Here is a 22,734-nt window from a genome sequence, read left to right on the forward strand (position 1 = left end):
ATAGTGCACTCAAAATATCCCACAATGCACCGTGAAAAGGAGGTGTACAGCCGATGGTCACTAACCGAGCAATATCGGCCGTCATGCATTGCGCGAAAGGAAATGGAAATGGAGATGAACGAGAGCACGGAAAAATTCCCGTTTGTTTTGTCAAATTTTATTTTACCCGGACAGGGAACGTCACTAAAATTGCACACACGGTTGTGATTTGGACATACTACACCACTTTATTTAAATTGCTTTAAGTTACTGGATCCTGAAGAAACGCTCTCTCATCTGGTATGTACAGCAAAATGACAATAAACTTGATTTAATTTGATTTCTTAGCTACGCAATAAACTGTGAATTTGATGTGTTTGTACTAGGCTGTTGCAGCACAAATTGCAGCTAGCGAGCAACGTACTTAATAGCTAGAGTAGTGTCTGAAATGTTACTTTGTCGAGGTGCTCCCTATATAGTGCACTACATAGTGCACTATATAGTGATCACTGTATAGGGAGTAGGGAGTAGGGAGTGAGTGGGTGATTTTGGACACAGCCCCTATCATGCATGGTCATTCAGTCTCGAGAAATCTCGCTATGTAGGTCAGCTGACCTTGCATGTAACCAATATGAAATCTTGCGAGAGCAGCTAACACCAAAACTATATGGCGCCTCGGCATGGAAAATGCCAATTTCAATCGTTTCTTGCACTGTCTAACGGTGTATGTAACGCAATCGGAATATGCTGGAGTCATAACGTTTTTGATGATCAGATACATTGTCTTGCGATGGTGCAAGGATATTTTCACGGCCAAGAAGATCGTTTTCGTGAAGACTGCATGTTGTACAGAAGCATGTAAGAACATGGCCCAAGTGTTACTAGGGTTCAATCGGCATTTTGGTAAGAGGGTGCAAGCCGGGAGTATGAGGACGCAGCGCCCCTGTAACAATATTTATTTCTGGGTAAAGTGAATTTGTCACAAGATTATAGTTAGGACTATTGCAAGAAACACCATTTATTTTTTTAATTTCATTTTCATATTAGGGCTGCAGGGTGGCGCAGTTGGTAGCACTGTTGCCTCGCAGCAAGAAGGTTGCCGGTTCGCGTCCCGGTGGGGGCACCGGAATCTTTCTGCGTGGAGTTTGCATGTTCTCCCCGTGCAGCGTGGGTTCTCTCCGGGTTCTCCGGCTTCCTCCCACACAGTCCAAAAACATGCCGAGGTTAATTGGTGATTCTAAATTGTCCATAGGTGTGAATGTGAGTGTGCTTGGTTGTCTGTCTCTAAGTGTGGCGCTGCGATGGACTGGCGACCTGTCCAGGGTGTCCCCTGCCTTCGCCCTAAGTCGGCTGGGGATAGGCTCCAGCCCCCCCGTGACCCTAATGAGGATTAAGCGGTGTATAGATAATGGATGGATGGATGGATGGATTTTCATATTAATACTTTTTATTTTAATATATATCTTTACTTCTACTTCTTTAAAACTTTTGATTGGGAGCATCTGCAACTAAAAGCAATTTCCCCTAGGGGATCAATAAAGCATTTCTGATTCTGATTTTGATTTATTATGTTCAGTATGTACATCTGTACTATAACAATTAGAAAACCCATGAAAAGAGCATGCAACAGAATTTAAGCCCTGACAGGGTTACAGTTAAACCTTGATTATACTCCCTTGCGGATGCAGACAGCTGCGGAGACCACGGCCTCGTAGTTATTTTATATTACACTACTTTCTAGTCTGCTTGAGGACATGTTCGTGTTCGGCATGTCAGCAGCTACATATTTTGTGCACTGCTAAGGATGCGCATGACTGATCCTGTCGCCAAGCAAACTTTGGGCCGAGCATAGATGTTTGTAGAGGCATCTGTTTTTATTCTCACGGACTTGAGTAAAAGTTTACCTCACTTGGATCCTAGTGTACCTTCACATACACAGATGTGGAAAGTGTAACGCTGGCCTTACAGTTAGGCATTTGGGTATTTGAATCTGTGTGCAACATAACACTTTAAGTAGAAGCACCAGATCTCAAATAATTTCAAAATAACATAACATAAAACTAAACTGATCGGATGCTTTTGTTTTCAGCCACCTTGCATTTCTAAAGTATCCTGCTTAGTGAATTGTAATGGAGATGCAAAAAGCACCATATGCCAACATCTTAAATATTTGTACATCAGATTGCGAAGCATCTAAGATTGTGAGTTGCTACATTTCTGCAATCAAAATCTTTTTGACCATACCTTTCCCAGTTTTTATCTGGATTTTATTTGTTCTTAGAATACATATCTAAGATTTGAGGTTCAGCATTGAGATTCAGTTTAAGGTTTCCCTGATTCACAAAGAGTTTTGCAAGTATTACTTACAGTTGATCACGGTTCACAAAAGATTGCTTGCAAATTCCAGATATATTTGCAAGTCCTTCAAGGCTTTCGCTTGAACTGGAAATATGGTTTGTGTTGCAGTTTGCAAACTTGATAAGACCCAAGTCTGAAGTAAAGATGAGGAACCGCACAGGATTACCAAGCCAAATGCACATTTGTAAGGAAGAAGCCTTGCGGGTTCATGTACATATTTAACCTTTACACCAATAATTTTTGCATAGCATTTGTGTCTGTTTGAACACTTACAGGTTAAATGGCCCCAGACAAACACTCATTGATATTAATGGCCAGTTCCCCTAAAGTCCCTGTAAAAACAAGTGTTCGTTTCATTGGACACCAATTCGAGCCAATGAGCTGTCAACAAAAGACGCTGCAACATCTTTTTCACATTTATAAGGAAATTCCATGAAATCAGGACAGAAATGAGCTGGAAAATAAACAATGCCAATTTTTTTTTTTTTTTTCCCACTTTATGGGATGTTAATAAAAATGTAATTCTACAGTAGAGCAGCTGTCACAACAGCCTCTGGTCAGACTAATGGTGGCCTACACTTCACTTCAACTCAGATCAGCGGTCTTCACACAAGACTTGGGGCTGTGGATGGAAGAGCCAGATGCCTTGTCAAATCCTCAGCAGCGGACAGAGAGCTACACATAGATGGACATATCCAAGTTCAATAAAAAGCCACTTCATATCTGCAACAGGCAAAAATAGGGATTCTGTCCTTCCATTTTGGTCACAGCTCGGTAGACGTACTTGATTTAGAACAATTGAAAAACAAATGGACTCATGTTGCTTGCCTTTGATTAAAAACACAAGATTTCTTCTGGGGTTTGCATTATGAGTCCATTTTGCTTGCTCTCCAACATCTTGTTCTCTTTGGGGGCTGATTTGGCAGAAAAACTACTGGTCGTCTCATTTCGACACGAACAAGAAAATAAACTCAACCAAACACTGTACTCATAAACAAAGCTAGTGACACAAAACACTTTGCCATCTAACGTATGTGACTAACAACAACAGTCCTCAACTAGAGTGATTAATCTTCCAATACACTACACAAGAAAAGACACACTGTTTAGAGTTGGTCATATTGTCAGGATTTGCTGTCCTTTCGTTGCCATAAGATACCGGGAAAAACATTTGGGTGGCCAGGAGACGAGGGTTTCTATGAATGTCTCTGAAAAAATATAAAAATAAAAGACTGCTGCAAATCTATCAGCGATTTTTTAAAATAAAATATATTTTTGGCTGTTGCTTGGACACGAAATGAAATCCCAGAATGCAGGGCAACAGGTGGACCCATAATAGTTTCTAAGGTACCATTAAAGTCAATATTTATTGGAGGATTCAGTGACCCTCGCAAACAGGGATTCTGATCATTTGGAAAAAAATAAATAAAAGAAACCCTTTGATCTTGTTCCGTCTTCCTGTGTGAATCTCCATCCATTGATGTTTGGCTCCATTTCCTCTGCGATTTATATGACTGATGATGGCTACTTACTGCCTTCCTCTTGGTCGTGACCACAGGCCCTCTCAGAAATGACTCCCTCAGCTGCTTTAGAAAATCAGCCACCATTCAGCGCACAGTGAATATTCCGTAAACACAGACACGCTCTTGCAGTTTTTTGATGGATCCATTTTCAGCAAAAACAAAATATTCCTGTGGGTTTGACTTTTTACCGGGCCCTGTTTTATTTATGGTATGTCAATAAGGGGGTGATGGTCACTGAGAATCCCCTTTTACTGGCTTGTCACAGTTTGTGGGAAACCATGTGAGGACTGATTGTACAGGTTTGTGTCTGTGTATTTGGCTGTCTTCTAAGGAATACTACTGTGTGTAGTCGGCATTTTCAGGTTCCTTGATGAGTAAGTCGTATTCCTTTATGTCCGCGTGTGTTTTATTTGTCTGTGGCTTTATGAACGTGCAGCAGGACAGACAGCAAAGAAGCCTGCTATAGTGATCTGTTGTTAATGTCTGCTTTTGGGCAGCAGGTGTGCATGTGTGTGAACATGTACGTGTGTGTGTGTGTGTGTGTGTGTGTGTGTGTGCCGCGCTTGTGCTGGTCTGGTCCCAGATTTAGAGGAGGAAGCCAGTGTCAGGCCTGAGAGATTGATCTCTCCTGAGGGATCCGATAAATAAGGAAAAAATATCTTTGAAAAAGGGAAACACAGCTGTTTCCAAAGGAGAAGTCAAAATATTGGTGGCTTTGCATTCCACAGCCGCAAGGTAGAAGGCCGGCTCACTGTGCGATGCTTTCTGTTTCCCCTCTTTCTCTGCACACACCGACCTTCCTCTTCCTCTCCACACATCTTTCCTTCCCCGTCTGCCATTATATCTCCCTATCCTCACCTCCCTGTCTGCCTTCCTTTCTCCTCCACTCTCTCTGTCATGAAGACAGTCAAACCTCAGTGTGATTCCCTTTGGAAAGTCCGCGGTGACCACAACGCATTTCAGCGGCTTAGAGGCAGAGCATATGATCCACTGATAAATCAGTCTGGGCCGGCTACAATCTCCCCCCTGGGCTGACTTACATGTAAGACCTACTGCTTGTTTTACACACAGGCACAGCTCCAAAAACAGCGACGGTAACTAGATACCTGGATATTCAAAAAGCAGGTGAGCCTTGAGGAAAATCAGGAGAAAAATAATCAAGGTTTCTAATAATACATCTGTCCACGATGTCAGCACAGTATTGTGAAATGAAAGTGTAGAAAACATTGGCTTTCTTCAAGTTCTTTCAGTTTTCCCTGAAAGCTAGAAATTGCACCTCAAAATGACAGGAGTTATTTCAGCAGAATGGGGAGACCAAGTGGGACGTCCATTAGATGGATGCAGTGATACAAACAAGAGGTTAACATGCTCATTGATGCATCTGTTGCTAACAGCAGCTCTAAAAAATAAAGTGTTCCAAGAGTACAAGAAAACGCTACAGGAATACTCAAAACCACAGCTATTAAAGGAAAATCAGTGTAGAAACCTACTTGATTATGTTTTCTTCTTTGTTACACAATCTTTTTTTTATTTTGCAGATTAAACCCTATTTAGAGGGGTTTAATTTCTTTGCTGGAATAGATTATTTTCCAACAAAAATCATTAGTAGAATGTGTGCACATTTTGAAAAACAACTCAAAATGAATGAAGAGGGAGCTAACAAAACAAGCAAAGTTGTTTTTGTGCCTTCAGCAAATCATTAAAGCATGGAGTGCAAAGTGTAACATCTCTATAAAGGGAAAACTTATCACTATTAGCACAAGAGATCTGCTCAAGGTTAAAATTTTACATTGTGCAAAGTATTTAAAGGTGGCAGATAGATGAGCACAAATCTTATTGCAAAGTTAGACAGCTGACAATATTAGTGAGTGTTTAGGGCCGTAAATTAATTCTGTAAACATTTGTCGGACTAAATGAACAATGATTTACAGATCAGTTTTTGCTTTTAATGTTTCTGTGTGGGACTTCGTAACAGCCTGCAGATGTGCAGACTAACAGCTACAGATAAAAATGTGGCACGTCATTAGCTTTAAAACACATTAAACAGTTGCGCAGCGCTACATATCAAGATCCTGTGGGGCTGGAAAATGATTAAATGAGCTTTATATGTGAAGTTTTGCCTGTTTAAACTGCAATCTTTTAAAGGTTGTCATGCATACAGCGAGTGTCTGATACATTTGAGGAAACATGGTGCTGTTAATTATATAATGTCCAGAATGAGGAGATATTTGCTAAATTTGACAAAAACTGTCTTTGACTTGAGTTACTAACTTTACCTTTAATTTGTAAAGGCAGCAGAAAAGTCATACACACAATTTAATCATCAACCTAATAAAAAAAAGGAATTATCCTTTAAGACAACAACTTTGACTATCTGAATGGCAGCCAGGAGTTCATAGTGATATAAGTTCTCCTTTGTATATTAACACAACATTTACAATACTTAATTAGCTGAACAGCCCCATCTCACAAAAATTACATTCCTTTACAAGTGAACTGCATTTTCATTCATGTTTAGACAGAAACTTGATTTTATCCCAGAATGGTAGAACCACAAAGTTGTGGGAAACACTTTCAGTTTAAAAAGTAAGCAGGCATTAGGATTTGAAGGCAGGACTTTCACCCAGGAGGCTTGGGTTTCACGGGCCATGTAGGACTTTAGATTTGAAAAGGAAAGACAGTAAAGCAGTAAAATAAAAGGCAAAGATATGTTTGTCATACAGAAAATAGATTTCTTTCAAAATGCAATTTAGAAGGCAGTTTAGTTGCAAAGGAACACATGAAATATGCTGGATCACAGTCTGTCCAGCGGTTGTTCTTTCTGTTTGGAGATAACATGAGAAATACCAGGGAGAGAGTAAGAAATTATTGAAGTGGAAGACTGAGCACTAATTCTTCTTATAAACTGGGTGAAGAAATGTATTATTCTCTTCATTACATAAATGTCACATTCCTGTCAGCTTGCACACAGAAAACCAGCTGAACTCAGACAGCAGCTGATCAGCGTATACAGTACAAGTGAGTATATAGAACAATTTTGATCAAAAAAATAAATACATAAATGGGGGACTTCGTCTTGAAAAAGGATTCATACTTTACTCTCAAACAGTCAGTCAGATAAGATATCCAGGAGACTGGCTGCTTGGAGGTGTGGAAAGTGTCCATACAGGAGGAAGGACTGGGCAGAGTTTCCCCTGCACATCCTTAGTGATAAGATCCTTTAATCCAATCTGCCTCACGGCGCTGGGAGTGGATACATTTTTGTTATCGGTGGCCTCAGATGGGAGTCAAACCTCTGACATCTGTACATACTTTTGTACTGTTGTACCCGCTAAGATATGAATAGAAGCATCTTTCTTCAGCTTCCTTCTTTCTCACCAGACTGTATTATTTCCTAACGCTCTGCTCTTTCTATCCACTTATTTGTCCTTCTCTGATGATGCCTCTGGTTAGAAGCCTGAGATTAGATTTTTAAAAAGATGTACACATAATTCTCTGATTAAAACACAACACATACATGTCTTGCCTCTCCTCCTCCTTTGTACTCTTTCTCTCATCTCACTCTTCCTCCCTCACTGCCTCCCTCCATCCCCCCCGTCGCCGACTGTTTTCCTGTCAGTATCATGTTTGGAAAGTCAGCCCGTGGGTCAGCCTAGGACTCATAAATTTGTCAGCGGCACCGCGGCAGAAAGGGAGGCTACTTGCTTGGGAGGGTCAGGAGCATTTGCGCTTACATGGGGCCCTTTTCTCGCTGCAGACCCACTGTTGTTTCAGGCACGTCCTCTTTAGAGAGAGACGGCCAGCCTGGGAACATGTGAGGGCCCGAGGGGTACAGCTTTCTCTGTGACACCAGTGTGTGATGTAGGCTTCTTGTGTTAAAAAGTGGGGCTCCTGGTTATCTAACAAATAGACTCAAATACACTCCAATTATCCGTGCAGACACACAAGTGAACTTACATACGTCTGTATTTGGGTGGTGAGGACTTGCACAAGTGATTGACTACATTCATTCCTTGACCCTTAACCCTAACCTTGAAGGAAAACTCCACCCTAACACACTCACCACTGTTAAATAAGTAGCTGTTGTTGATCTACTTTACATTTCCTTGTCCATTGTGTTTTGAAGGAGTGTATTTTTCTAAGTTGTAGAAATAAGTGTCCAAAGGCAATATATTTCAGCACAGGTGCCCTAAGATTTGCTGCCTTATTTTTGCTTTCTCACCAACGTCCAATGCAACAGGTTCACAACCATGCAGGAAGTTCTTTGCATTTGCATTTTGTTGCGTCTTGGGAAATGAATCAAATGACTTAACAGGCAAAAACAAGTCAGTTACAGGTCAGCTATTCATCAACAAAAGTAAATTACAGTTCAACACGAGATAACATTTGAAAGCTAAATATCAGGAGGTTAACATGTTTACAGCAGGGATAAACGTAGCTTTAACATTTGCTAGTTAGCTCTAAACAAAACGTACAGCTAAAGTTGATTGGAAATGAGATTACTTTTTCATGTTTTTGGAAAATAAAGCAAAGAAATAGCCAGATAGGTTTAAATTTGAGCTGATTCTATTAACTAAGGAAAGATCATTAAAAAGTATGGATGTTGGATGTTAATAAAATACATCTTAAAGGGAACCTGAAAGTCTGTAGCACATTTCATGGCAATATATCCATGGGAAGTGCAGGATTAGTCAACTTAACAATTAAATGTTGCTACCCCCTGCTAGTTGTTGCCAGAAATACTCATTGCTTAACCTTATTACTAATATTTTATAAATGTATAACTCTGGGTACAAGATGTTACACTCCAGCGGACTCGGGTTGTTAAAACGCTAACGTCCATATATCGTAAACCAGCAAAATGGAACATGGGACATATGACATCTTGTAAAACCAGCGCGGTTTGGCCATAATTTGATTTAGAAAATGAAAATAAAGTTGTATGTTGGAATAAACTGGCGTGTAGACACTCAAACTCTTGTGCTGGGCTTATGAAGAAGTGCTGTACATTTCAGTAGCATTTAATCTGCGATTCAGTTCTTGAAGAATGTGATTGATGGTTTTGGGTGTTTCATAAATAGCTGCATGCAATATTTTTCAGGGAAAGCTGAACCCTGTTGTTAAGTTGTGCTCAATGTTGAGTGATTTTCTAACTTTTAAGACTGGTCTTAATGTAAATTTCTGTTAAATCACCTGGGATACTGGTCATTATAAACAAACCTAATAATTCCAATAGCAGCCAAGTCATGTGAAACTCCTGCTGGTGCTGTAGTAAAAATCAGGGGACCAACAAAGTCAGTAGGATTGATCCACTGGAGAGCACGAATGCCTCCATGAAAGGGCAATGGCAATCCATCCGGTAGGTGTCGAGGACCAAAGTGACGGACACACTGACTGACAAACCACTAGCATGGCTAAAGAAGGATTTCTACCATATTTCTACTTGTCCTGACTGTAAAAAAAACCTCAAATTGCATGCAAAAACAAAAACATGTATGTACATATAAATTGTGTTTATGCAGTCCCCAGAAAAAACAGACACACACCATCCTCCCCCAGTTCCTTCAAGGTCACTGCAAGCTGTGAATCACCTTACATCTGTCCCACAGTTTCTCACCCTCCGAGTGTTCTCTGCATGTGCCATTTTTCTTTCCCTCCTTTCTCTCTCTTCCTTTTCCTTTCCATTGATCAGGGATAAATCCCTGCTGGCTTCACAGAAGAATGTGATAGCAGAAATGTTTACTGTGATATGCACCGCAGTCATCTCCATTACCAGAGCGAGCCTCTCCGGCGGGGGAAACGACAGGGTCGTTATGATAGTGATTGGAGTTCGCTGGGCACACACGGACACACTGATAGTGGTGTTCAGCAGTTCACAGGTTCACAACCTTTATTAACACTGAAATTCCAAAAGACATATCAGCCACAAAAAAAACATATGTCCTGTAGTATGTAGTGTAACAAAAAAATGTATCATGATAGAGATTCAAACAATGCCAGTGGAGTTTTAGAGAATAACTGAAATTCATGGAATTGAATTAAATGAAAAAATATCTTCTCAAGCACAATTTACAGTTTAATATTTTTCCATAACTTCTTTACTGTTCTTCCTGAACCCTGAAATGACAATATGTAGTCAAGAGTGGGGACAAGAGGTCAATAGATGCGGTACCATGGGGTCAGAAAAGGAAGTGTTCAAATTGAGGGTTTGATATATTATATTGTTATATATATTATATCATGTCTCCTCAAAAGCTGCAGGATGAGCAGCATCGGTCACTCAAGTTCTCCAAGTGTGTCTACACAAGAGGCGCTCAGGTACAGAACTGAGCTTATAAGTCAGCTGCATTTTCGAAAGAGTTCAGAGTCCAAAACACAATGACTGTAGATACACAAATAAAATACTAGAAAACAGATTTGAAGTGTAAGTAGACTTTGTGTTTGCCATGTGTGCTACATGTAGGGCTGCTGCGACTAGTCTGCATAATCGATGATGTCAATGCTAAAAATGCGCTGACACAAGATTTTTAGATTTTTTTAACAAATGTGACACGTTTTTCTTCAGTATCCCTGCGTAATGGTCAGGACATTGGTCATTTTTGGCTGTGGTCACTGGTCAGATGCCCTCGGTGCCACAGTTTTAGAAAATGCCAACTCCAACAGTGTCCAACTCAGTTCACTGTAAAAGTTTCCAAAGACCAAAGGTTTCAAAGGTTTATGAGTCCTTCAAATTATCACAAAACAAAAAGGTGACTTTCCAAAAAAGTTTCCATGACACACGACGGCCGCGCCAGCACAATGCATGAGTATCCAAAAAGACAGGTGCTATTCTAAAAGATGCAGCTCCACAACAGACAAAACCACAGTAAGTGTTGTCTGCTCATTAGTCGGGAGAGGTTTAGAATATGTTTGGTCCTTGCAGCTGCTGAATACAATCATAAAGCTCAAAACTCAATCATAAAATACACTGAAATGACATGATCAATTTGATTTGTTGTGGGTAAATTAGTTGACTAAACGATAAAGTAATCAATAGAGTAATCAGTAGAAAAATAGTCTTGTGAGAACCCATATAGCATGAATGCATCTGATCGGCTGAAAGGCTTATCATGTACTGTTTTATGCTACAATAAAGCAATGTTTCCTGAACTTGCTTAAACCAGAGTACCAGTGTGTAAAGATTTGTTTTTATGGCACAGATTTGTTGTCTTTCAATGCATGTAACTCATAAAGATGATGATTACTGGTAAGTAGGTTACCAGTTTGGTTATCCTGTAGTTTGTTCTGACAGTCACTCAGTCTTATCACATCCCCCTAAACTCAAACACTGACAGCTGATGTTTCTTTTACTTTCAACAGAATAGATTTTGTGGTTTCCATTTGATTTGTAGTCAAAAACCCAGAAATCAGGAAATGCACAAAACAAAATAAAGAGAAACATCATTTTCTCATCTTTGCCACTCTGTTTCTGTGTCTCCTTTTCATAAACTTGAGAGATACAAACACAGCCTTACGCACGCACAAACACTAATTCCTGGTTAATGATCTCCTCCATGTGGCCTCCTCAAAGACACTTAAACACAAGACAAAGGCTGACAGTTTTACAACCATTTTAGAGGGAGAGACAGCATTGCTGGAGTAAAAATGCACACACACCCTTTCTTCTTTGCTTTTCCTCGTTTTACAAACAAACCCACGCACTCAGATGTGCATGTACCAATATAAGACTGTGCAACAATCACTAAACATGCAAGACTACAAAAGGCAAAGGGCTATAACGTCAACCAAATTTATGAGTCTATGACAATTACATGAGACATGGCAAAACGGAGAAAAGGTGGCGTTCAACTACAGGCAGATGGACAGACAACAACAGACGTGTGAGAAGCAACTAAAGCTTGCCCTCATCCTCGTCAAGGCATGACAGAGCAAACAGAGCAAATTCCTCCATGCCTGCAGCCAGAGGTGATAAATGGGAGCAGTGAGCCCTAATCAGATGTTTCGCCAGGGTTATCAACTCCGTTCGATAGATCGTTACCAGCAGGGAGTGCGCTGCACTTCAACTCCTTATCTCGTCACACTCCTTCATCCCACGACGCTATCGCTCTGAACTGGAATGTCCAATGAAGACATGAGAATTGAAGGGAGGAGAAAGGCGGGAAAAAAGAAAGAAGAAAAAAAAACATGGCAAGACGTGTAATCTCTGTGCTTAGCTCCAATCTCTGCTGCCATTTCGTCAAGTTGAAGAGTTATGGCGTGAGAGTGAGCGATATCATCAGGGTGGGTGGGCAAGGGGGTGCATGAGGGTGTATGGCGGGGAGTTAGAGCAGTGTGTGTGACAGAGATTACTTTAAGTGTAAACGAAAAGCTCTCTTATAAATGGTTCTCTGCTGACCTTAAGGTTCACCAACTATGTGTTTGCACGCATCCATCTATAAACACACCAGCAGGAAAAAGTTTTCCTTTAACTGATCACTATATAGTCCAGAAACACACTCATGCATAAGAGTAGAGAACCAAAAACTCCATTCTTTAAAGACGTACAACAGAGTTGTTCTGCAACACCTCATCCTCAATGACAGACATAAAGCCCGACTGGAAAAGACATAATCTGGTTACCCAGAGATGTTTCCTCCATCAACCCTGTTTGTTTCTTGAGGCAGCTGTGTGTTTTGCCAGGGAGCTTGACAACCAATACAATCCAAACATGAGAAAAAGGAAGCACTTTAAAACACTGAAACTCAATAAGCACAATTTTTTGTATATCTTGGGCCATTCTTTAACATCATTGCAAGTTCAAGTGAATTTGTAGCGGCAGTGAAAGATGTGATACTGTAAACAGATGAAAACAAACACAGAGTTCTGTAGTTTGTTAATCTAATTTTTCTCATCATTGCAGGAAGGTTTTAACTGCCAGATTTATGTCTCAGAAGATCCTTTATTCAGCTGTAGCATTTCTTGAATTCCTTGCTTAACTTTTGGCTAATACTGTTTACGGTAGTCCCAAAGTTGAGGTGAAGTGACGGGTGGTCCTCTGTTCTGGTCTCTAAGGCTTTGCAGGAAGTGTTTCAAGACGATTTAGTGAAAATTTTCCAAAGCCACATTCTGCTTCAAACAATTGACTCTTTGATCGAAGCCAACTAATTATTTGATCATGCTGGGGCTTTGGGACACATTTCGCTGCAAAGGAAGTGGCTTACCTGGGCTTAGGCACTGAGAAATACAGCCAGGCATCATAAGACAAGGAAAACAGCCATTTAATAAGGGCACTTCATTTCAGAATAAGCCCAGGACTGTCTGGACCCGGCTAATCTCCCAAAAACCCATTTCTTAAAGCTTTCTGGCTTGTTTGCCTTTAAAGTGTGGGAGGTAAGTTGGTAGAAAGCTTGGCTGTTGACTTAGGCAAGAGGGTTAGTGACAGCTCAGCTACAGCCATGCAATGGGGTGTGCAGAGATGGAAAGGTGAGCGGGAAAAGGACAAAATGAGGGTAGCAGTGATGACAGACAAGTGCACAAAAGCATTGTATAATAAAAAAGAATATTTAAGCGACAGGGAAAAGACATGCAATTTCACTTTCCAGACATTGGAAAAAAGCCAAGTCTAAGTGCAACCAGGAGGCATTTGAGATGGAATGAAGTCAGACTTTTTCAAACCACCTTGGGAGACAGTCTGAGACAACTTCCAGCCAGATGTTATAAAAGATGTAAATGCATGTGTTTCTTGAGGATGCATACCTCAAGAAAAACATTGGGCACTTTCCCAAGTTTTGCTCTATCAGTGAGCAGTCTGTGTTGAAAAGTAGCCACTAACAGCATTTGTGCTGGCACCATATTAACGTTGAAATCACACTGAGATCAGCCACTGTTCTCTCTGTCACAAAAAAAGCATTTTTGTGGTCCCTAAAAGGATATAAATGTGAGAGCGTTGTGTAACTATTTTCATACTATATTACATTTCCTCCTCTCTCTGGTTTTCACTTTTGAGGATCTCTAAATACTACATATAACATGTTTGAACTGGTTTTGTTAATTACATCTTGGCCCTGTTTTGCATTTTTCCCAGTAAAACCAATATCTTATGTATTCTGAATCACTTATTGCATCTTGGGGAGATTGAATAGGGAAGTGTAAATGCATTTGAGAAGCATTCAAGACAGATTAAAACAGCATTTTCAAACCACTTTGGGAGGTTGTTTGAGATGCATTTTATCCACATGATAGAAAAGAGCCAATGCAGGAATAATGTCACCGATGACTGTGAAAACTTTTAAAACTATAGGAAAAGTAATAGTGCATTTGTGTAGTGTCAGAATAATCAGAAAAGTAGACTGTAAAAATGTTGGTACACAGAAGCATGACAGGTGAAAGTAAATGTTTATGGTTAGAAACTTTTGATGAATGGTGTAAATACAGATATTACATATATTTTTTGGCTACAATTTCCACATAGAGTGGCTTGTAACAGAAAAGTTATCATTTCTACGTCCCACCGGCAGGACATGACTACTTTCCAAAAACATTACAGCCATATGTGCACGTTCCACAATCAAGTTTCCCCACAATATACACATCAAATGAAAGCTTTGAGTCTCTTCTTTCCGATGATATAAATGTTTTTGACATGCAGCAACCACAGCGTTGACACAAAGAGCTTTTTGTACAGAAAAGCAAAATGTTGAAATTCAACTTTTCTTACTTTTTAAGGCTCTCTGCAGCTCAAACATCAGTCATTCCTTACCAGCTGGGTCTCATTCTGTCCATACACATCCAGTGAACATAATCCAGTAAAATAATTTGGTCCACAACACGTATTAGATCCTCAAAGGCACAAATTCTGCAGTAATGTCTTCCCTGCTTGAGATCAGCTCTGACTGTTTTATTCATTTCTTCTGGCGAAAACAGGCAGGATCTATTTTAGATCGCGCAGAATGTGCTACAGGCAGCTAGACGGAGGTTTTAGCTTTTAATTGACACCTAGTTTGGCCAACACGAGGGCTTTGAGGGGTGACTGACACCCTGAAGAGCCAATTGAGTGTCTCGGACAGTCAACCCGTTACGCAGAAGTTCCACCCTTGTAGATTTAACCAGTCGGGTTGCAGACACTCTCTGACACTGTAAACTTGTAGCCAATGAGCAGATGAACGCGCCAATGTATGGGAAAGCAGGGCTGTGTCCGAAATCACTCCCTATGCTCTATATACTGCACCATATAGGGTGTACACCATTTTGTAGGGGTGTCCAAATGTTAAGTTACAAATGTTACACCCTATATAGTGCACTCAAAATATCCCACAATGCACCCTAAAAAGGTAGTGTACAGCCGATGGTCACTAACCGAGCAATATGGACCATGGTGCATTGCGCGAAAGGAAATGGAAACCAGACGAATGACAGCGTGGAAAAATTCCCGTTTGTTTTGTTAAATTTTATTTTACCCGGACAATGAAGGTCGCTAAAATTGCAGCGCTCGGTTGTGATTTGGACATACTACACCACTTCTTTTAAATTGCTTCAAGTTACTGGATCCTGAAGAAACGCTCTCTCATCTGGTATGTACAGCAAAATGACAGTAAGCTTGATTTAATTTGATTTCTTAGCTACGCAATAAATTGTGAATTTGATGTGTTTGTACTAGGGTGTTGCGGCACAAATCGTGACTAGCGAGTGACGAGTAGTTTCCGAAATGTTACTTTGTCAAGGTACTCCCTATATAGTGCACTATATAATGATCCCTATATAGTGAATAGGGAGTACGGAGTAAGTGGATGATTTCGGACACAGCCCAGGATTCTTTGTGTGTGGCAGCAGTGGAAGCCCTGTGTAGTGTCTCAAGACATTCAGCGCGTGAACTGTGCGTAACGCGTCTGTCCTCCATCTTGTTTGTTTTGGGATCGTTTTGGGGTGCAAAACATGGCAAAATGTACAGAAAAAAGAAATTACACAACAGAGGAAGTCGTGGAGGCTGCACAAGTCGAGACAGCAGCTGCCCTGATGCTTTCTTCAAACAGAGACTGTTATAACAAGCGGCTCATAGAAAACAAGTGAGTGTCATAGTGCTAAGAATATGTGTACAGTTTGAGTTATGCAGTAAATATACAGTTTGCAGTGTTTGCTGTTAGTGTGAATTGTAAATATATATTTATACTTGCCCACAACACTTGTTTTGATATAGTCATATCTTTTTATGAAAAATATATAGATTATTTGTTTTTATGATGAAATACAAATTTCTATAACTAATAGTGTGACTCTGCGTCCAGATATGGATTCCTCTGGGTATAAGTCTTCAACAGAGCCCTCATTGATGTATGTAGGTTCAAGCATTCAAAAGATATTGCATGTTTTCCATACATTTTCAGTGGTGTCCAATTTGGACAGATGTGGATAAAACAAAAGTCCCTCAATAAAACGCATGGACATACCAGAATAAAAACTGGTGTCAAATTACCAGTTTTACAGATATTGTTTTCAAATGTAAAATATGAGTGCAATACAAGTTTTTCTATTAGCACACAGTGTGTTTTAGTTTCCATCGCCTAATGCAGCTTTATGCTTCTTTATTTTCAAGAAAGAGCTAAGGTGAGGATCAAAAATATATTTTTTTCTGTGATTATTGAAATGGAATAACTTTTTACTGGTAGCACCTAGAATGATTCTGATTGCTGTGGCTAAAACTCGAGAGTTTTATCTTTACAAAAAGGTCAAACTTTATAGATAATCCATAAGGGTCAATAACAGCATTCATTTTAATTTGGAGATGTCATTTTGGTTGCATTGAAATGACCTAGAATGATAAGGGGTTAAGTTACCAGTAATTTTGATAACAAGTCAGCTAGAGTAACATTAACATCAACGAAATGCCGTTAATTTGCTGTTTAAATGCTCTGAGCCATAACATCAACCACATCATCTTTGCAGCATTAGTATTATTTCCACATTCTCACAAAAAAAGCACATAAACACACCAAAATTCAGAGGAATGACTTGCCAACTCTGTAAATGAGACCATACGAGGAGCATGTGAATGCACAATAAAACAAGCCCAAAGACCCTGGATGAATCTTCCTGGATTATTATGGGATCTTTCCCCTCGTACCTCCCAGCAGACAAACAGAGGGATGGGAGAGCAAACAGCAAAACGGGAGCTTTGGCTGCCCTCTAGATCTGGGCCAAGCTTAGAGAGGCTTCCACACCTGTCTGTCTGGCTGGCATACGAGAGCTCTGGTGCAGCAAACTCATCAAAGTTAAATGCAGATGACACAGGAACAACATTTGGAGTTCCTGTTCTGCAACCCATGAAACCAAAAGCATTTCTGTGCATCTTTGACTCAACATAACCACAAGGTAACAGCTCAACCACAAAAACCAAACCTGATAGGAATAGCAAATTTTCCTCCTGCTGGCTATTATAGCCCTCACTGTGGCTTTGGATATTTGTACAGCAATATGTCATCCCTCATTAATTGAGTGAGCATTGACTTCTTTTATTTGTTTTCCACTGGGATTCAACCTCACTAATATCGGTCACTTACTCCACAATATATTACCTTGTGAGAGATTTATAGGTCTGTTACCAGAGAGCAGCAGATGAAAAGGGTAGGTCATCCTTTTTCCACGGAATATGTCAAAACCAGTGTTCTCATCATAATATGAATATGGAAAAGATGCATCAGTACACAAAAAGGTGCCTCTTAGTGTGACTTCAAGGTTTCAAGATCTAGTCTACAAGCTATTTTTTTCAAATACATTTGTATGGCAAGATTACTGTAAGATCATTGTAGGTTTCAAACATAAAGGTTTGCGAAAATCTGTATCAAACAAGCATGAAAAAGTCTTAATCCTTAGTTAACAGCGACCAGTGCCATTAGCTGAGGACCCCGCTGTGCATTAGGACATGTTCAGAGCTGCACAGAGTCACACAGCATGAGTCATACGACACACAGTGTCACTTCACTAGACCTCAGTGGAAAGCAGGACATCCACAAGGCAAACAGTGATGAACGTGCTATTCTAGGAATGAAGATGAAAAAGGAGCTGGAAAATGTGCTTCTGCTCCCGCAATTTGAAAGTTTTCCATAACTTCCTCTGCTTTTATTTTTTTTTCTACTTTTTTTTTTTTTTCCTCAATGGGTCATTTTGAAACAAGTGATGAAAGCAAATGAGAACAGATGACTGAACAAGAGGTCTTCATGAATCATTCAGAGGGGGATGAAGAGGCATATGGTTTGCAGAGAACGCATTCAAGACTGGATGTAACGCAGGGGCTCTTAAATCTATCTGTGCCCCAAGAGAATACCCACAGAAAATGAGCTGTCTATCTGTGCTACTGCCACAGCTGGCTGTGAAACACATCACATCAGTTTAAACCCGAGTTTAAATAACAGTCTTTGTTTTGTTTGCCACGGGTCATTTTAAAGACTGACATTCGTCCAAGTACACAGAGGGAGAATTTACTAATGTAAACAGGTGGATCCAGTTTTAAATCAGATCTTCACTGTAAACACAGTCACTGTCATCTTCCTTGCGTTGATTTGACAAATTACCTTGTTTCAGTGTCTTTCACTGAACAATATTTGTAAAAAAAAAAAAAGGAGCTCAGCCTGACCTGTGTCTGCTGATCTAGCTCCATATTGTACAAATCGTTTCAGACGGATTGTTTGGCTTCTTCCCTTTTCTTCCTTTCATTTATCTTGATTCTAATTTGTAGTTTCACTCAGGCCACACATGATATCCAGATTTTTGGGGCTACTTTTGAAACAAGAAGGACCACCCAGAAGTGTTTCAGGCCTCTTTCTACCGTAGCTCAATAAGTGCCGGCTCCACGCAAATCGCTCCAATCGAGCACAAAAGATGCATTAAAAACTAATCGGATGGCGATGACACACGGTAGTCGTGCAAGGCCTTATTTGCAAAGCAGATGGAAAGCCTTGGCCTGTCCAACATTAATTACAATCACATTCGGGGAGGAAGCAGTCCCTCCTCCAGGGCGGTTAGGACTTTGTGTACGGCTGGAGGAGATGGCAACCTAATCCCCTGGTCACCACAGAAATCTGAGGGAATCGTCAAAAGATGCACAGGACGTGATTGATCAAAGTGGAGAGCCAGATGTGCAACAACACAGGAGTGCAAACCCAAACTTACACAGCAGAGGAACACCGAAACCACAGACACACAAACACCATGCCGCCACCATCACGCTCCCCCACAGAAGCCAACAGAGGGGCTTCGATATTTGAGACCCAAATGACAGCCTCCTTCTGTCTGAATATCTGGTTTTCATCACTACATGTTGCAATACCAATACTCAGAGGACCAATAAGGAGAGAAGCATTTTCTAACTCAGCCAACCTAATTCTCCTCTTCATTTGTGGTACTGAGTGACTGTTAAACGGTTTATAAAGGTGAAGGGTAGAACTATTTAAAGGGATCTCTTCTTGCAGGAGACGTTGAAGTCAGAAAAAAAAAACAAAAAAAAACAAAAAAAAAAAGAGGAGACTGCATTCTTCAGCAGTGATACATTCCCATTGCTCTCATGGTCAGATTATGACAATAGCCTCAGTTCCCAAGAAGACTGACAATCAATCTGGATTTAAACCTTCTTATCCACCAGCGTCTGACTCTGGCAGCGCCTCTGTTTATCTTTAGGCGCTCTGTTTAGAGTCTCCCAGTAAACACTGGAGCTGCTAATGGAAGGAAGGGCTTTGAGCTTTTATGTTCCAAACTCGTTATGATTAAAGTGTCCCTCTTTATCATCACTGGAGCTAATTAGAGGCAAATCTGCTTGGGAAACACAAACAATGCGACGCAATTTACGCACAGAAACCGCAACTCGCTGCATTGGAGGTCAACGGCAGGAATAGCCCTTTATATACAAATGCCAGCGGTGGTGGTAGATGATTTTCTGAGGATACTAGGTTTATGTTCCCCGCAAAGGCATAAATCACGAAGCAGATTGCACAGCAGGACTGACCACAGAATTTCGGTCCTATAAATGAGCCGAGGAGGGCGAATGTACCCGGAGAGAGGACGTGTAACAATAAATTACTGCGAAACAATACAAACCTCATCAGTTTTTCAAACCACATTGGAGATGGATGACTTCTTTGCCCTGAATGTGGTTCACACAATGGGACAGTTCATGATTCACAATGTGCGTAATGGTGCGTCCGCTTACGATCAGCGAGGATAGCAATGCAGCTACAGGTGTACAGACCCAATGTAAAAACAGGACTGTTTCTTTTGATAAGACAAACGAGGAAATGAGTGGGGGGAATAATTTTTTTTTTAAATTATACATATATATATGTGCCATTTTGTTATATATGTCCAGGTCATTCCATTTCACCCTATCCTTGCTTGCAACACCTGTTCCCACCGAATCCCGTCTCATTTTCAACAACTCTACAAAAAACACCTTATACAAGTCACAATTACGCACAAAAATAACAAGCAAAATATAAATATTTCCATGTAACTCACCTAAATTAACGAAGCTCATCACCATATCTGCATCGTTTAGAAAGGCAGTTTCTTGATATGTTGCCAGAGGCGGACTCTGGGTCGTCCGCATTGACTGATAGCGGTCCAGCATCCCTTCCACTTGGCTTTTCTCTTCGCTAGATATAGTGTTGTATAAGTCCAACATAAAAAGTGGAGCGGAGTTGTACTTTCCGTGCGACAGATGCGGTCTCGGTCTGTGCGGCAGCCCCAGGATGGACAGGATCTCCTTCTGCATTTCCCTCTTCTCGTGCGTCCGCAGCCGCCGGTGGATGAACCCAGGGTGCATTTCGTTGTTTCCATCCAGTGAATAGTTACTCCCCGCGACCGTCAACGTGCAGTAATAAGCGCTCCACCACAATCCGACCAGGGCAAGCCAGCAGCCGGTCATGTTGTTGTCCCGCTGTGCTCTCTCCGGAGTCCCAAGTGTGCCTGGCTTGGAGCTTCAGTCGCCTGTATAAACGAACGCAAAACGCGCGTAATGGTAACCAAAGTCCGTCCGAGCGCGCTGTTTTCTGTTGAACCGGGGATCAAAAGCAAAAAAAGAGTCGTGTGTCAAGCCATTTGAAATACTCCCTAAAACAAAATGCGCATAATAGTGTCGGTCCTGCTTTCATTTCTGATTCCCGTAGCGCGCTTTGCTGCTTCCAGATAAAGTGCAGCATGTGAAACTTTATTCTAAGCGCTCCGGTAAGTCGGTCAAAAAAAGACACCGTTTGATGCGATATCCACTAGCGAAAGAACAACAATTCCACTGACAGAAGTCATTTTAACTTAAGTGGATATTTTTACTCTCCAAGATATGCGACTTTCCAAAGCTGCGCACTGACAAAAGCCGTCCTTCAGCTGCTCTCAGTGACGGTCCCCTGCTCCTACAGGCTCTGTGTGAGAGTCTAACAGGAATCAGCAGGTTGCAGTCCATAATATGCGTGCGTGCGCGCGTACGTGTGGACGTTTGCGAGTGTGTTTGTCTTCAGAAACCGCCCACTCCGTGCGCACTCAGCCAGAGGTGGAGCTCTTTAGGCTAGAAGGACAAGTCTAACATCATATTTCCATATTTTGTTCGCTGCGGAATAACTGCCTGTCTGTTTCAATAAACTCGTCAACTTAAGTCTTCTGTGTGTTTGTGTTACACCTAATATGCTTGGATTCGTTTACAATGTGTGTCACACGACTTCATCTAAACCTATTTCTTCATAAATGTTAGAAAAAGCAAAGTTGTATCAGGTCCATAAATACACTGACCAACTGCAACTTCGATCCTTAAATGAGTGTTCCATGTCTTCTGAGAGTCGGTACTGGCATGAAGCATGGATCACATATTTACGCATCCAGAATTAAGATGTATGTCCGCTCCCTCAAAGCTGAGCGAATGACCAGTTCAGGCACGACCCCTGACGATGGAGTGAGAAACAGCAAGTACGCACCAAAGGCGGCGCAGAAGGTGAAAGCTGACACTGGCTACATGATGGGGCTTCATCTTGCTGTTATTGCCGCAGACAAAATTGCGCAATCGGTGTTTTGTCTGAGATGAACACTTGGAAAATAGAGACCGTAGGTGTTTGGACAGTTGCGCTTTTTTTTTTGTTCTTCCGGATCTGTATTTTTCACATTCAGTTTGACATGTAACAGTGGCATGTGACATTTAAGTGTCAAGTCTCAGCTTCAGTTTGAGTGGGTTTAGATATTTTAAACACAGAGCCTTTAAAGTTTAGTAAAGTTAAAGGACCAGTACATGTGAAGTAAAATAAAACAATATTTAAAACTTTACATAAAAAATGCAGCCAATGACAGCATGAAGTCTTTAACCCACAGACATCAGCTTTTCTTGCAAATGTTCACACAAGCATTCACAGCTGCCACCTTCAGCTCTTGTTTGTCTCTATTTTGGTCGGCAGCAATTGGAATACAGCTCAGTCAGATTCGGGTGATTGAAAAGATCAGTCAAGGATTCTGCAAATCTTTAAACCCTTTAAAGGCTCCTTAGCTACTTTCCTGTAAATTCTAATGCATTTATTTGAATGTGAGCACACAGAATGCTCTGCTGCATCTGTTTGTTCATCCTGTGACTTTTGTCAGCAGTGAAATCGTCAATAATTGTCAGTGAGCCTGTTCCACTGGCAGCTGTGCATGTTCAAGACCTAACAGAAGCAGCACCATGTTGGAGCGATGATGTGGTGCTTTGGGTCATGAACTCTTTCCATGGTTTTAGTGTATTTTATCCTTTTGCACATTTCTAGTTGTTTACACTACATAGTATGTAGCCTTGCACATTCCGCACGCTGGAAGTATTTCTATGACTTTTATAATTCCTCAGATTTGCTGCACTTGTGATTGATTTGACTTGTGACACTTGAATTGTTTTAACCCTTTTATC

At 40.8% G+C, this 22,734-nt stretch overlaps 1 protein-coding gene across 1 annotated transcript in view; it reads right to left on the bottom strand.

Annotated features, from left to right (window-relative positions):
* The window catches only part of bmp6 (bone morphogenetic protein 6), a 56,125-nt gene extending 34,880 nt beyond the window's left edge, over positions 1-21,245 (bottom strand). Inside the window, exon 1 of the mRNA XM_008277955.1 lies at positions 20,340-21,245. Coding sequence (XP_008276177.1) covers positions 20,340-20,748 — 409 coding nt within the window. The 5' untranslated portion in view covers positions 20,749-21,245. The remainder of the gene's footprint in view (positions 1-20,339) is intronic.
* Between the last annotated feature and the right edge of the window lie 1,489 nt (positions 21,246-22,734).

The sequence above is a fragment of the Stegastes partitus genome, unplaced genomic scaffold (genome assembly GCF_000690725.1).
Source record: "Stegastes partitus isolate 25-593 unplaced genomic scaffold, Stegastes_partitus-1.0.2 Scaffold111, whole genome shotgun sequence".
Taxonomy (NCBI): Eukaryota; Metazoa; Chordata; class Actinopteri; family Pomacentridae; genus Stegastes; species Stegastes partitus.